Genomic DNA, 17626 nt, shown 5'->3' with positions numbered 1-17626 from the left:
TGCAGCTCTTCTCCATGGCCACTTTTAATAGTTACACCTGTTCAATGGCTCAAAAATACAAACATTTAATCAGCCAATCACATTGCAGGAACTAAATGCATTAAGGCATTTATTGTAGATTAAGATGGTCTGCTGACGTTCAAACTTAGCATCAGAATGGGGAAGAATGGTGATTTAAGCGACATGGCTTTCTGAAACTGCTGATCTACTGGGATTTTCACACATAACCATCTCTAGGGTTTACATAGAATGGTCAAAAAGAAAAAATATCCAACAAGAGGCTTTACTGTGGTCAAAAATGTCAACAAACAGCCACACGTTACAACCAAGGTCTGCAGAAGAGCATCTCTGAACACACAGCAAGTCAAACATTGAAGCAGATGAGCTATAGCAGCAGAAGATTATCACACTGTATGCAATTCCTGTCAGCTGAGAAAAGGTAACTGATACTGCAGTATTAATGCCGTCTCTATATTTAAGCAACAGAACATTGGAAACATGTTGTCTGACCTGATGAGTCTTGATTTCTGCCGCAACATTCAGATGGTAGAGTCAGGGTCAAACCACATTAAAGTATGGATACATCCTGCTTTCTATGTACAATTTATGCTTCACCTGATGGTTTAATGCTTTTTTCTTGGTCAAGTTGGGCTCCAAATAAACATATTATTAACACTACTGTCTAAGTACTGCTGTGACTGTCTAACTACTGTTGCTGACTATGTCCATTCCTTTAAGGCCCCAGAGCACCCATCTCATGATGGCTAGCAGGATAACACTGCATGTCACAAAGCTCAGTCATCTCAGAATAATTTCTTGAACATGACAATGAATTGACTGCACTCTAAAGCTCTTTGCAGTCACCAGATCTCAGTCCATTAGAGCACTTTTGGGATACACAGCGGACAAAATCTGCTGCAACTGTATGGTGATATCATGTCAATATGGATCAAAATCCCTAAGGATTATTTTCAGCATCTCAGCAGCTTGTTAAATCTAATGTAGGTATATCCAAAAAAAAAGTGGCCAGTGAGTGAATTCTGCCTGTGGTATGATGGAAAAAAGTGCTGTCATGCAGTATCCTATTCATCCTTCTCAAATCCTTGATCAAAAATGTAGTACTGATTTACGCCAGCAAATCATTTGGGAATACTAACTGAATATTATGTCTTCTAATTGATATTCATCAGCCAGGATGTAATCGGCAACCTCCTCATGTACTTTTCAGATCATTTTCACTCCTTTCATGAAAATTATATTTTGCATTGGCCACATGTTCAATAAATGTCTTATATCACCCTTTTTATACAGGCTTCCCCATGGCCCGATGTCATCTGGCTGAAAGATGGTATCCCTGTGTCCAAACGTGCCACTATTAGTAATGCTGAGGGAGCCTCTCAGATCCTGATCCCGTCTGCAGAGCGCTCAGATACAGGAATCTACACCATCGTAGTCAAGAACATTGTGGGACAAGAGACCTTCAGTATTGAGATTAGAGTCACAGGTAATATAAGGGGGGAAGCACTTGTTGTCAATTTCTCTGTCTGGCTGACGGTACCTGTTGTGAAATTCTAAGACAAGCCAAAAACCAGGGAGAACTTTTAGGTATAAAGCAGAATCAAAGAACTCAGCGTCGCTGTGGCGTCATCGAAAGAACTCTGAACTAGTACAGCAGACACTCAGTTTAAATACATTTTTACAGACATTGATACATGTAGGTGGGGACAGTCTAAAACAAAGGATGCAAATGAAGTGTTGTTGTCGGCAGGGTAAATTGCCTTTTCAGCCCCAATCTTATGAGCATATAAGTACCTATTCATGATACATTTTAGCATGAAAACAAAGTGTGCAAATGGGGTTCTGGAGACAGAACCCGTCCGACCAGTTTGACCATTTGTTAGACAATAGACACAGCTGTGCTGTAAAACTGACAATTTGCATTACTTTGGCGACAATCAGGGCTCAGGAAACCAAGAGATTTTAAGGTCTGTCAGACCCTAAAAACCAAAGAATATAAATGTTCTGTTATATATAGATTATTGCTAATTTGAAACTAGATTATATAAATTTAAATTCCCAAACACTGTATGTTTTAATCATTTTACTGTACATCATTTACACATAGTGTGTGATTTCTGTGCCTCTACAGCTGTTGGGTGAAAACTAGATATTAGCCACACCTTTTATTCAAATAACTGGTTTAAGCAAAATTGGCTAAATGTAGAGATGCAAGATATACGTTTATCAGCAGCCATATCACTATCGGCCGATAAATGCTGTATTTAATGCTATCGTCATCGATCTGATGTCAAAATTTGGCCGATATCTTTAAGCCGATAAATAGCTAATTGTACAGAACTGCCTACCTCCCAAGTCTTGTTCAGATTTGTCAAGCACACTAAAGGGGCTTTTCACACATTGTTTATCCCTTATAAACCCTTTTTTTGTGTGGTATTGTTGTACGTTAATAACGCAGTAAGTAACCATATTCCTTATCATTGTAGATATGTTTGATGTGTGTTTTGGTTTAAATCGCCTCAGGAAAAGAATTAAACATAATAGCAGTTATATGCACAAGCTAAACAACTCATTGGGTTGTTTGTAATCTAATATGATTGTTTGTTTTCGTCAACGCTTTGCTTGCCATGTGTTGGTGTAATATTGTTTTCAGTTTGATCGGCATATTGATATTGATTATAACGAGCGCTCATAATGGCTACCACACCGCACACACACATAATGCTTGATTCACAAGGGGCTTCAGCGTCAATGCTTGACAGAGGGTGTGTCTAAAGTTGGGGCTGACGCGATCGCCATAGCAGCGTCGGCCAATGAAATTAGTCAGCAATTGGTTCCGTCTGAGCTGGTGTATTTGCATACTGTGATCTGATTGGCTGGCGCTTCCGCTGGTGATAACCAATATATATATATATATATATATATATATATATATATATATATATATATATATATATATATATATATATATATATATATATATATATCAGTTATCGGCCTCCAAATCTAAAGTTGTTGATTATCGATATCGGCCCAAAAATCCATATCTGTAAATCTCAAATTAAATGTGGGTTTATGGGGAATTTGACAGTTTTTCAACTTTTTGAGAAAAAAAAAATATGATTCACTTATGAGTGCCTCTACTTTAACAATGAGGTATTGATTATTAAAAATAGTAATATTTAATAAATAAATAAAATATGATAATAATTTGTATTTTTTGTATTTATTTTACTTTTGTAATGTTTTGAAATATTATTATGATTATTATTCATAATATTAAAAAAAGTCCTTTCCTGTCTTATTCGATCAATGTCATAGTATATGGCATATTATCTGATCAAGAGTATTAATTTTTTCCCATGGAAATCTTATTAACCCATTACTAACAATATAGATTTGTAGACACTCACAAAAACAATGTACTCACGCAGAACTGCTCTGTAGAGAAATGTGCATCTAATAGGCTTCTAATCTGCCAGTCCTGATGAAGTACAACTGATTGTTTTGGTGTAGATGAGCCAAAGCCTCCAGGTCCCATAGAGTTGGATGAGAATGTTCCGGGCACAGTGACAGTTTCCTGGGAACCTTCCCCTGACGAGAAGCGCGATGATCGCCTGCATTACATGGTGACCAAAAGAGACTCCAGCAAGAGGACCTGGCACACTGTAGCAGACCGTATCTTCAACAACCGCTTCACAGCCTGCAACATCATGCCAGGGAGGGAATACCAGTTCCGCGTCTACTCCAAAAATGACATTGGCCTGTCTGCCCCTTCAGAGTCAACAAAATGGCTAATCACATCCAAGAAAGGTTTGTGATACGGGCAGTGGTTATTCAAACTAATTAATCATGTTAAGCTTTTTTATAAAAGGTAGAGGATATCTATACTGAGTAACTGTAGATGATGTTTGCACAAAGTATAAACTGCATCTAAATGCAAATTTCAAAGTATGAATAAGGCATTGGCTTTTAAAAGGTGGAAGGAGTTAGCTGATATAATATGATTTTTCTACTGCTTTTTGCTTGAGTATGAGATGGTGGTTCACACACTTATCATATAAATGTAACAAAAATACCCTGAAAGCCACATGTTAATATTACAATGACCTGTGTAGGCCTAGCAATGTAAAAAACTTATTTGCAAAAGAAAATTGACAGCTTTAAAATGAATTTACATTTGCTAATCTTAATAAATGTAGCTTTTAGCATGTATTGATAATATCAGAAGTCAAAAGTAATATTATTTATTTACATTCCTGATATAATGTGAACCAACAGTTTTGTTTACTTCACAGCATCCACAAATACTGATACACACAAACACCAATTTTCATTTAATGTAAATTATTAACTAACATAACAATTGGAATTATATTTTGTGTTAATATATTATTATGCCAATATGCTATTCTTATTGCAGTATATCCTATATAGTAACTTTATTGCCGCATTTACATTTACATATATATATATATATATATATATATATATATATATATATATATATATATATATATATTGCAAAATATCTATAGACTTTGACTGAATGTTCTTTATTTGTTGAGCATTAACTCTACATTAATAAAAGTTAGTAAGCAGTTTATAACTACAGCTACCAATGCTGTATTCTTGACATGTAAAATGTGCTTAATTATTGTGTTTTCATACTTTGTTAATGATTATTTTTTCATAACTAAATTAAGCGTCACATAATTTACAAACTAGTTATTTAAGGTTAGTTGGTGGTTTTTAAAGATCCCTCAGAATGAGTATGAGTTAGTAAATGATTAATAAACCATTCAAATTAACATTTATAACTCTTATTATTCAGGCGTATACAAATAGTTCATTTGTGTTGATAAATGCTTTAATAACTCAGCTTCATCCAGTGTTGTGACCTAATCTAAAGGGAGGATTATTTATGCTTTATAAATCCTTTATGCATGATGTAAAATGCATAATTAAGGGCTTAGTTATATTCTAAACAGGAAGTTCTATTCATTTGAAGATACACTAAGAAAACTGAATCAAATGAAAAATAAATCTTTGCAATCTTAACAAAAATAAAATGACTATAAAATTTAAACAACCGCACATTGAAATGTTGTATTATAATATTTTTCCTAAATTATTATATTGTTGTTGTTTTACCCAATTTTACAGTATTTTTACAATAATTTGATTTTTTAGATAGGATTGCAAAGATTATTGTTCGTTAAATACTGAGCCTTTAATTATCATTTATAGTGGACTTATAAAGCATAAATAGTGCTCACTTTAGATTTGGTCACAAAACTACATGAAGTTAAGTTAATAAAGCATTTAATAACATACATAGTAACCATTACTATACGCCTGATTAATAAGACAAATAAATGTTGATTTCAATAGTTTAAATAGTCAATAGCCATTTACTTATTCTGAATTATCTTAAAAACCATTGACTACTTTTAAATATAACTGGTTTGTAAATATTGCTATACTTAATTTAGTCATGAAAAATAAATCTCTCACAAATTATGAAAGTACAATTATTAAACACATTATAAATGTGCTTATAAGTCAAGATTAGAGCATTTGTAACTGCAGGTATAAACTACTTACAAACGATTACTAAAGTAGCGTTAATGCTAAACAGATAATGAATTCACTATTTGCTAATGCTTAATAAACGATTCATCGAGTGTAGTTATTATCAAATCTTACATATTTTGGTTTTTCTGCATCAAAATGTCATGTTTGTGTGTGTGTGTGTTGGGGGTGTAGCAATCTCAGCATGAGAATTGTTTCTACACTCTGATGTTTTTATAAACAAATTTTGGGAGGCGAATGCAGATATTTTGAGAAGGCTAATTCATTATTGACAATCATTCTATTATTCTTTAGCAGTGTTTCTCAACCACTAGCTCCACCAGCTCTGCACATTATCCATGTCTCCTTAACTAAACACATCTGATTCAGATCATCAGCTCATTATCAGAGACTGAAAGACCTGTAATGGGTGTTACAGACAAAAGAGACATCCAAAACAATGTTTGTGGGCCTCCAGGAACGTGGTTGAGAAACAATGTTCTATAGTATTCTAGTATCTCCCATATTTTGAAAAGCAACCAAACAGTTGAAAATCACTGATATATTTTTAGTCTTAAGCACGTTCTGCCACTAGGTGGCGTCTGTTAACACCCAGACTGCATACAATGTGATCCATTAGGGCAGGGGTGTTAAACTCTGCACAGTTTAGTTCCCACCCTAATTATACACACCTCATCAAACTATTTGGGGCCTTCAGGCCTGTTTGAAACAGGTGTGTCAAAGCAGGGTTGGAACTAAACTGTGCAGGGCTGCAGCCGTCCAGAAACTGAGTTTGACACTCCTGCATTAGATACAACCCACCCACAGCAGTGTTAACTATACAAGCATTACTGATTGACTTTAAACCAAGCTCCATCTCTTACAGAAAAATTCACGCTGAATATCCCGGAGTCCAAGACCTGCAACTTGGAGAGTGCCCCGAGGTTTATGGTCCCCTTAAAAATCCACACAGCTCCACAAGGCTATGAGTGCTACATGAGCTGTGCTGTGAGGGGCGACCCAACACCCCACGTCACCTGGTACCACAACAACGTCAGCCTGAACACCAACATCAACTACCTCATCACCAACACCTGCGGCGTCTGCTCCATGCTCATTCTCAGGGTTGGAGCTAAAGACATGGGCGAATATAAAGTCATTGCTGAGAATCCGCTGGGAAGAGCCGAGTGCTCGACCAATCTCGCAGTGAGAGGTAAGGGTCTACATACCAAACTCACCCCTTTGGATGAAAAATTAAACACTCACATTAAAGACGACAGGGTTTGGTCTACATACCAAACTCACCCCTTTGGATGAAAAATTAAACACTCACATTAAAGACGACAGGGTTTCCCAAAGGTTTTAAGTACAATTTTAAAAGATGTACAGTTGAAGTCAGAATTATTAACCCTCCTGATTTACTGTATACAGTATTTTTTAAGTGAAGTTTGCACTGTGTGCACAGTTTTTACATTTTTGGTGCATCAATCTAGTTAATAAGATCATTCAGAAGGTCATGATTCGCACTCATTATAGAATTACCTTATATTGCTTTATTTTATATATTATATATTGCAGTGCACTAACACGAGAGAATATTGAACTGCAAACTCTTTTAATGTATCGGAGACACATGCACTTATCATGGATCAAAAAGATATTGATTCATCCTAGGGGCAGATTTAACCAAAATGGCAAATCAATGTGAAATCACAATCCCTTAAACATGCTGATGGGAAAGTAAAGTGTTTCTATTATGCAATTGTAAGAACAAAGATGCACCAGCTCATTTCTATAATGTCCAATGCAATCTACCAAATGCAGGATAAGTTAAAAAATAATGTTGGTTGGTAATCAATACAATATGTTCAAAATAACATTTTCATCTGGCATTCCAAATAAATGAATTCAAGTGGAGTAAATTCTTTCTTCTACCAGGTGGATGTGAAGCATAAAATAAAATAAAACAAAATAAAATAAAATAAAATAAAATAAAACAAAATAAAATAAAATTAAATTAAATTAAATTAAATTGAAATGAAATTAAATGAAATTAAATGTGCTTTAAGTGTTAATCCTAAGAGAAGTTTTGTTTTTTCATGCCAAAATAGGCTCATATTATTTGCAGGATCTTTAACATTGTTGGGAAATCCAGCAAATATCACTCAGAAAACTTACCAAATGACAAAATGAAAACATTTAAATGTTTTAAAATCTATTTTCACAAGACATCCAATCAATATGCCTGTCGTACAGTATGCATAGGATATGCTGCATATACAGTGTAGTGTTTCCAAATTTACTGTACAGTACTGCAATCATCCTAGGCTACTAGTGTTTTCACATAAAAAAATGTTAAAGTCAGTAATTTCTATGTATTTCTGTCGCATCTCAGTTCGAAAAATCTATTTACATCAATAAATATAATTTTTGTCTATAAATGTAATTATACAAGATTGTTGTCTTCACAATGAGTCTGTCGGTTTTTTTAAGCATCTTAGAGATGTTGCCAAAGTTCTATTGGATTTAGTGGGTCTTAGTTTTTTCTGATTCTTCAGGACAGACTGGATGATGATCAGATCAGATCTCTGTGTGGAGCACTAGCTGTTGTTATGCCTCATTCACATTGGCAGCGACTTTGTAGCTGCCTGTTGCTGTAGGTTGCAAAAGAAGGTCTGTGTAGGTCTACACAGCACGAATACAACCGGCCTCTGAGCGAGCTGAGAGAGGATAACGTGAGCTCTACTGATGCTCTCATTGGCGCTCAAGAAAGTCGCTCTTCATTTGCATAAAGTAGAAGGATTATCAACTTTGTCACGTCGCTCGTCACCTGGTCACCAACAGTCACAGTCAATCGCTCTCCGTTGAAATTAACAGTCTCTTGTCGATTTGCCACTGCGAGTCGCTGTGTGACTCCTTGAGCAGACAATAATTCATTCATTCATCGATTTCTGCCTAGTCCCTTTATTAATCAGGGGTCGCCACATCGGATTGAAACGCTTACTTAACCAGCATATGTTTTACGCAGTGGAAGTCCTTCATGCTGCAACCCATCACTGGGAAACACCCATACACTCTCACATTCACACACATACACAATGGACAATTTAGCTTACCCAATTCACCTATACAGCATGTCTTTGGACTTGTGGGGGAAACCGGAGCACCCAGAGGAAACCCAAGCCAACACGGAAAAAATGCAAACTCCACATAGAATTACCAACTAATCCAGCCGAGGCTCAAACCAGCAACCTTCTTGCTTTGAGGTGACAGCACTAACTAGAATACTTGTTGATGGACCATTATTCAATATAGGCTGAAAATGTAGCCCTATATACATTTCTGGAGATTGCGAATTATGTAGCCAGAAGTACGTATGGCTGCATTTGGTCTTTAAAACGAACGCTACAGGGTGGTATGACACTGTTCCTTTTTGCGCTAGCAACTGACCGCTTACCTCAGTATAGACAGCTTTCCCGCTGTTACCAGTTTGTCCAGTAGCTCGCAATATACTGTATGTCAGTGAACTTGAGACGCAGAAAGGAGTTAACTGTTTTAGCATATGTTTTACGCAGTGGATGTCCTTCCAGCTGCAACCCATCACTGGGAAACACCCATACACTCTCACATTCACACACATACACAATGGACAATTTAGCTTACCCAATTCACCTATACAGCATGTCTTTGGACTTGTGGGGGAAACTGGAGCACCCAGAGGAAACCCACGCCAACACGGAAAAAATGCAAACTCCACATAGAATTACCAACTAATCCAGCCGAGGCTCAAACCAGCAACCTTCTTGCTTTGAGGTGACAGCACTAAGTACTGCGCCACTGTACCGCCACAGAAAATAATCTCACTGTAATATTTCAATTAAAGACAAAAATATTGTTTGCAAATGTACAGGTAGATCGAAATTTCAAGCTGACATGCTACAGAAAAATATAAAAATAACCGACTTTAAACCTTCTTTTTTTTTTTTTGGTGAAAATCCAAGTGTTCTAAAACTTTTGCACGATACTGTACAGTATATTCAGAAATCCTAAAATCAAATCACCATTCTATTTCAAATATTTACTCACAAATTTCATAATGAATCTAACACCTTCACTTTTCTTCTTTTTCAGAATAAAATTATGATGATGAGGACATCAAAACCGATGTGTTGCTGTTGTTTTCTGGATTTTAGGCCCTCAGTAGAGTTACACCTTTGAGTATTTTTAAAACATAATGAAACACTATTCTCCGTGTGGCCTTATTAGACATAAATAATAGAATCAAATGCATGTTTAAAGCTCCATATAGTCTTACTGTTAAAACCTGGAAATGTAAACCCTACAGCATGTGTTGTGCTGCTTGGGTGGCTGATGCTTAATACACACTGTGTTTACCTTATCCTGTTTGCCAATGATTTTACTTAAGCTTAGATTGGGGATGGGTTGAGAGGTTTTATTCTTGTACACTATTTAATTTATTAATTTATTTATTCTTTGCTTATTGTGTTTGTGGCCTGTTCTTTCAAACATTTGCAAATTTGATTACACAATATTACGCTTAAAAAAAAGTGTTGATTTCCTGCATCCATCTTGTATTTTTTTGCTTGCATGGAAAATTGTAAAAGAACCAAAAGGTTTATTTAGATAAGCTGTATTAACAGAAATGGTTTGGTGTAAATAAATAAATTATCCAGGTTTTTTGAACAGAATACTTGTTGATGGACCATTATTCAATATAGGCTGAAAATGTAGCCCTATATACATTTCTGGAGATTGCGAATTATGTAGCCAAAAGTATGTATGGCTGCATTTGGTCTTTAAAACGAACGCTACAGGGTGGTATGACACTGTTCCTTTTTGCGCTAGCAACTGACCGCTTACCTCAGTATAGACAGCTTTCCCACTGTTACCAGTTTGTCCAGTAGCTCGCAATATACAATGAGACGCAGAGAGGTGTTAACCGTGTCGAGAGTTGACGTCTGGCGAAGAATGGTTCCAGAAAGCAGGTAAGACAAAAACAAAAGCCACAAAAATTAAATAAACAAGTCACTAACAGGGTGAGAATGTGGTAAAATCTGAAAGCGTGGTGAAAATCAGGGGGGGGTTTCTTTTTCTATGTGTCTTATCGGTCGGTTGGGACAATCAGTGCTCTTTAAAACACAATTGGTTGGGTTTAGGGCAGGAGGTGGATGGGGGTACATGTCAGTTGATCAATCAGTTGGTCATTCAGTCAGTCGACAGCAGCCTCTGTTGGATTTACGCAGGAACAGCAGGTGCGAATGGCACTCACAAGACAAATTTGAGATCTGAAAAAACGTACACATCGGCCTCTGGTGGATTTGCGAAAACAAAAACTGCAATAAAACGTAGTCCCTGGGATGTAATTGGCGCTCTCCAGAAATGTATATAGGACTACGTTTTCAAAATGAGCCTGGGTTGCCATTATATAATCTGCAGAGTGATTCATTATAGTGTTTCCTGCTGTGGTGAAAGGCCTTTTGCACAGATATTCCTACTATCTATGGCGTTATTTCAATGACAAATGTTGTGAGCACAGTATTACAAGTCGAGATCGCAGAGCATGCAAAATTCGTTGCTTGTGCACCGATTTCCTCTGTTCGTGCACAAAACTTGCCCTAAAATATACACTGCTCAAGGGCAGATTTTCTTGTGCACCATCAAATAAATGCTACTCAAGTGTGATTTAGTATGTTTATGTAACGAATATGTCTCCAACATTTATTAGATTTGCTAGGAAAATTTATGAAAGTCTCCAGTAGAAATACAGAATGGTATTGATGCAACCTGAAGTAAAATTAAAAGGCCATAAGTCCCAGCAAGATAAAGTAATTGTATGCAGAACTATGAAAGTATAAAGTGGAATTATGAAAACTGTGTTTATTATAACTGAAAGCCACATTGAGTTTGCTGGTTTCACGCTTCGCATAGCCCTGTCCGTCAGACAGTCAGTCAGTCAGTCAGTCAGTCAGTCAGTCAGTCAGTCACCTGAAAGGGTAAATAACCAAATAATGCACAGCACTAATAAGATTATAGAAAAGTTTGCTCTCTTATAATTCACTTACATTTTAATACATTTCGGTGAGATTAAACATAACTCACTATTTAAAAAAAAAAAAAAAAAAAACAGCGAAAACTGAAGGTTTTGAATGAGAAGCTGTAATGTAGCCGTGGCAGGAATTAATTTTGGTGTGGCGCCCCACCATGTAAGAATGAATGTAGCGGAAACTATGCATTGTAAAGTCATTACACTGCTAAAAACAAATTTGCCAAAAAGAAGTTTTCACAGTGATGCCATTTAGAACCATTTATTGAAAAACCTAATTAAATGTTTAGTGCTTTTTTATTAATCTAAACAGAGATACCCAAAATAGAGCCTGCGGGCCAAAGTTGGCCCATGACAACCTTTGATTTGGCCCGCCATCCCATCTGGGAAGAGAAGGAGACTGATGGGGACTGTTTAGAGACTGTAATTTCTAATTAAATTTAATCTTTTGTTTGTTTGTTTTATTGCTAAGATCCAAAAAGCTAATGGAAATTAAATGTTCCAATTAAATAAATTAGATTTGTTTTAAATGCACATACTGTCACCCCATGGATAGGGCACAACGCAGAGACATCAGAAAGCAAATGAAAGCAAAAGCTGATTCTGCTTGTCTAGAGTATTCAGCATTTAATTCCACTGTGCTATAAAAATGTGATTGTATTTTTATTTTCAAAAGTTATAATAGAGAAATTTACACTCAACGGCCACTTTATTAGGTACACCCTACAAGAACCGGACTGGACCCCCTTTTTGCCTTCAGAACTGCCTTAATCCTTCATGGCAGAGATTCAACAAGGTACTGGAAATATTCCTCAGAGATTTTGATCCATATTGACATCATAGCATCACGCAGTTGCTGCAGATATGTCGGCAGCACACCCATGATGCAAATCTCCCATTGCACCACATCTCAAAGGTGCTGTATTGGATTGAGCTCTGGTAACTATGGAGGCCATTTGTGTACAGTGAACTCACGGACATGTCCAAGAAACCAGTCTAAGATGATTCACGCTTTATGACATGGCACGTTATCCTGCTGGAAGTAGCCATCAGTAGATGGGTACTCTGTGGTCATTAAGCGATGGCCTCAGTTGTAACGAGTAGTTATTTAAGTTACTGTTGCTTTTCTATCAGCTCAAACCAGTCTGGCCATTCTCCTCTGACATCTACAAGGCATTTGCACTCACAGAACTGCCGCTCACTGGATATTTTCTATTTTTCATACTATTCTCTGTAAACCCTTGAGATCCCAGTAAAATCACAGTAGATCAGCAGTTTCTGAAATACTCAGACCAGCCTGTCTGGCACCAACAATGTTTAAAGTCACTTAAATCACCTTTCTTCCATATTCTGATGCTCGGTTTGAACTGCAGCAGATCGTCTTGACCATGTCTAAATAGATTGAGTTGCTGCCATGTGATTGGCTGATTAGAAATTTGCTTTAACGAGCAGTTGGACAGGTGTACCTAATAAAGTGGCCGGTGAGTGGTATACTGCAATAGTTAATACAATTTAATATAATCTTCTCTATTTATTTTTAAATATTATGAAATAAATTATCTGAAGCAACTTTAATGTAATATGGTTTAGTATATTTACCTTCAGCCCACGGCACTTAATGATATTTGGTTTTTGGCCCTTCATACAAAAACGTTTGGCCACCCCTGATCTAAAGCATCCTTTTCCACTATATATATATAAAAGTTGTATGTTAAACTGTCTTCATTGATACGCCAAAATATAACCTGCATTTTTACACTTCCCATAAGACATCCATCCATACATAAAGAGACGAAAAGAAAGAAATATTACTCACAAGTGCTATACGAACGCATACAGATGACACCGTAACGTCTCACTTAAAAGCAAAGCCGGAACATGCTGTCCTTGTTATATTTGGAGATATTTTACTGCCACTACATTTTTTAAATGGCCTGACAGAGTCCAGCAAATGTAACATCAGTACAGTGCTCCTGTGGCGTAGTTATGTATGTGCTCAAGTGCATATATCCCACTTAAGCGTCACTATATCATGATGAGTTATGACCTTTCTATCTCGTCTAATCCAAATATGGGCCATAACTGCCTGGCCTGCCTATACCACTGTAACTCCAAACCAGTATTCAGGATTTCCAGTCTTGGCTAATTAAGTTCATGCAAGCCATCAATCACTAAGAAATACTTATATTTATGTATAATATCATTGTAGGAATATTATAAACACATTTATTTGACAGCATTTTGTTGCATCTTACATATCTTGAGCTGAATTATTTTAATACACTGCACTTTTTTACAATAAAACCACTAGTATCATTAGATTTGAGGTACACATCATTCAAATAAGCACAAAACGTACCTTTTTTCCCCCTTACACGATGAAGAAGCTGTTCCCACCAGCACTGCGCGTTCCCCTCCTGGAGTTTCGTTTTTGCAGGATAGTTTGTAAGACCCTCCAAGCTTCATTCTCCAGCCGGTGTCCATAAAATCTAAGGGAGGAGTCACCGATTTTCATCACACTCGTGTCTTTGATTAGGACCGAGGGTAAGGCTATCTCTCAGCCAACACCCCTGAGGAGCAACAGGACACCTTGGAGGACCATCTCAAGTCGGGTGGCAAAGGTGAAGTCAACACTCAAAGCTGAACAAACAGCACGGGGTACCAGCCACAGAGTAAGTAGCCAATGCAATCTTCAGTTATCTCGCTGTTATGCCGCATAATAGGCGGAAAAGGTAATGCAGTCGGAATAGGATGGAGAGTTAAACTCTGACGGTTTACAGCATATCACTGGATAGCAGCTTGCATTCAGTGTGTTCTGAGTAATGCAGCTTATATGAGAACAAGGTCGTTTAGACAGCATCTTCATTTGCTTTGCATATAAAAGCATTCTTTGTTGATTTTGCAAGAAACAAACAAAAACAAATCACTGTATGTTTATTATTGAGTGTATTTGTGGTTATAGTCAATGGTCAAACTTGTTTTATAGGGTTTCATGATGCAATTGTTATATCTTAACTCAAGTAAAGATGCAAGATGTTTGATTCCCACCAGAATAGTGCTCAGAAAGAATTACAGAGTCATCTGCTGTGCCAAAATAATTTGTTGTGTTGGTCTCTGTTCCCTTCAAAGGGGTTTCATATTTGGTTTTAATATGAAAGGATGCTGCGCCATCTGTTTTGTTACACTGAAAAAAGTACTTTAATTTCTGCTCAGAATTGCCAGTAAATTTCACAAATATTTACAAAGAAGTGGCAAAAAATGCATTGAATTATTCTTATTTTACAGAATAAGTCTTAAAAAGAAATTCCTTGCAAAGCATACTCTAATATTTAAGACTTTCAAGTAACATGTATGATACAGAGCTACTGTAAAAATGTAAACAATGTTTATGTTTTGGCATTCATTTATTTTTTATTAGTTCCTCATCATGCAACAACCACCTCCTCTGGTATTCCTGGTCAGTGCAATGGGTTAAGGAATATAAAATGCTGAAAATTTTAATTATTGAGCAAAAACAAATAACAACTCACACTCTTTTTGCAAAAAGAATGTTTTAAATTCCATACTATATGTCATAAAGTCAATAAATGCACGAGTGAATGGAGCAACTGACAAGCTAATGATAGTGAGACCAATGAGTTGTCACTAAATGCTGTCTATGCACAGGTCTGCCCATGTAAAATCCCACAGGCAGTCCTAGGAGCAGGGGGGGGGGGGGGGGGGGGGGGTGTGTAAGGGAAAAGATAATTCAATAAGTCATAAAATATGACATAAAAATTGTCAGAGCAGTAAGAGGAGCCTTGCTGTCATTTGACATTTTAGGACACCAGACCCTTTCCAGGCCTCCCTTGGGCATATTTATAAATCAATCATGTCTCAGTTGCTGGGCATGCCTATTTTTCATCTCCTACAAATATGGTTATCCTGATAAGAAGCTGTCTGCAGATAAACTTATCTTGATGTACTGCTAACACTGTAAATCAGCACCTAATGTATAGTTTATAAAATAAAATTTGATTTTATATGTCATATTTAACATTATTATAAATACACACATAATACCACTGAATATTACATATATAATATAACACATATAATACTATTATTAATACTACTACTACAACAACTACTACTACTAATAATAATAATAATAAAAAAAATAATAACAACAAAAACATGTAATAAAATTGATGATGATGATGATTATTATTATTATTATTATTATTATTATTAATATATGTATTACACAATGTAATGGTATATTTGCAATTATACATATACACCTAAAACCATCAAACTATTGACACTGATAATTATAATATTGAATAATCGGCTAAGAAAATTAGCATTCTCTCTAAAATAATTCCATCAATTAATAAATAACCAAGCAACCTAAAATATAAAATTGTCATTTTTATTAAACTCGATACTATAAAATAAAAACTGAAATATAATTGAATAAAAGCTAAAAAAAAAAAAAAAAAAAAAGCTGAAAAAAACTGCTTTATAATTGCTGTTTAATCAACATTGAGTCACACATGGGAAACCCAAATTTAGGTAAACATTTTGTTGTATTAAATGTGCACACAACAAATTCACAAAATTACTGAATTAAAATTGAAACAGAATTATGAAATAAACTGCTGATTAAAAACTATTAATAAGGCCAAAAATAGTATCTCAATAATAATAAAATAACAATTGTATAATAATAATTCCATACATACATACATACATACATACATACATACATACATACATGCATGCATACATACATACAGTACTTCATCAAAAAATAGTTTATGAAAGCTTTTAATTTACAGTAGCAGTTATGGAATTCATTTGGGGGAAAAAGTATTAGTATACAGTATAGTAATAGTAGAAATGGAGCTCCTGAAAAATGCTGTCCCTCTGCATTTAGGATGAGAATGTGCATCATTTACATAAATGATTTTTATAAAATAGTTCATTCAATTAATAAATAAACCAACCAACCATAATTCTGAAGATATGCCATTATAATTAAATTTGATACTATAAAATATAAAGTAAAATAAAAATCAAGAAACGTTACAAAAAATGAACAAACCCAAAATTGGTTACACTTTTTTCTATTAAATGTGAACAAAACAAAATTACAAAATTAAAATGAAAACAGAATTATGAAATAAACTAATTGCTATTTTTTTGCTAATCAAAAACTATTAATAAGACTGACAATAGTATCTTAATAATAATAATAAAGAAAAATTATATAATAATAATTTCTATGCAAATACACAGTACATCATCAAAACAAAAGTTTATTAAACCTTTTAACAGTAGCAATTGTGAAGATCATCTGGGAAAACTATTAGTGTACAGTATACTAATATTATAGAAATGGAGCTCCTAAAAAAGGCTGTCGCTCTGTATTTAGGATGAGAATGTATGTCATTAACATAAATTATTTTTATAAAATAATTCCATCAATTAATAAATAAACCTACCAAGCATAATTCTGAAATTAAGGCATTATTATTAATCTAGATAGTATAAAATGTAAACTACAATAAAACTGAATAAAAGGTACAAAAAAAAAATGGACAAACCCAATATTGGTTACATTTTTTTCTACTGTGAACAAAACAAATTTACAAAATTACTAAATTAAAATTAAAACAGAACTATGAAATAAACTAACTGCTAATAATGATTAATCCTAATTCCATACATATATACATTACATTCAAAAATAGTTTATGAAACTTTAATATGGAGTAGCAGTTATGCAAGTCATCTGCGAAAAGTATTATTACACAGTGTAGTGATAGTATAGAATTGGAGCTCCTGAAACATGCTGTCTCTCTGCATTTAGGATGAGAATGTGCGTCAGAAGTGTTTTGATGGATAGTTTTATGAGGTATGTGACCTATAACGGACAAAAACATGCAGGACTCACACTACTGGGTGCATGCTATCGTGCTAATT

General features: G+C 35.2%; 2 protein-coding genes across 10 annotated transcripts in view; both read left to right on the top strand.

Annotated features, from left to right (window-relative positions):
- igfn1.1 (immunoglobulin like and fibronectin type III domain containing 1, tandem duplicate 1) overlaps positions 1-10301 on the top strand; it is a 66490-nt gene extending 56189 nt beyond the window's left edge. For 6 of the 8 annotated variants that reach the window (NM_001430846.1, XM_073952955.1, XM_073952951.1 and 3 more), the window contains 4 exons: positions 1312-1504; positions 3535-3831; positions 6479-6805; positions 9724-10301. In NM_001430846.1, coding sequence (NP_001417775.1) covers positions 1312-1504; positions 3535-3831; positions 6479-6805; positions 9724-9728 — 822 coding nt within the window. In that variant the 3' untranslated portion in view covers positions 9729-10301. Of the gene's footprint in view, positions 1-1311; positions 1505-3534; positions 3832-6478; positions 6874-6939; positions 7546-9723 lie in introns of those variants that run through there. The other 2 variants (XM_073952953.1, XM_073952952.1) reach the window with 1 other exon arrangement.
- A 3914-nt stretch (positions 10302-14215) lies between these two features.
- igfn1.3 (immunoglobulin like and fibronectin type III domain containing 1, tandem duplicate 3) overlaps positions 14216-17626 on the top strand; it is a 30826-nt gene continuing 27415 nt past the window's right edge. The window contains exons 1-2 of one of the 2 annotated variants that reach the window (XM_021477273.2): positions 14216-14328; positions 17514-17558. The gene's annotated coding sequence lies outside the window, so the exon portion shown is untranslated. The remainder of the gene's footprint in view (positions 14329-17513; positions 17559-17626) is intronic. The other variant, XM_005168775.5, reaches the window with a different exon arrangement.

Source organism: Danio rerio, chromosome 6, assembly GCF_049306965.1.
Source record: "Danio rerio strain Tuebingen ecotype United States chromosome 6, GRCz12tu, whole genome shotgun sequence".
Lineage (NCBI taxonomy): Eukaryota > Metazoa > Chordata > Actinopteri > Cypriniformes > Danionidae > Danio > Danio rerio.
This window is presented reverse-complemented; position numbering and strand designations above follow the sequence as displayed.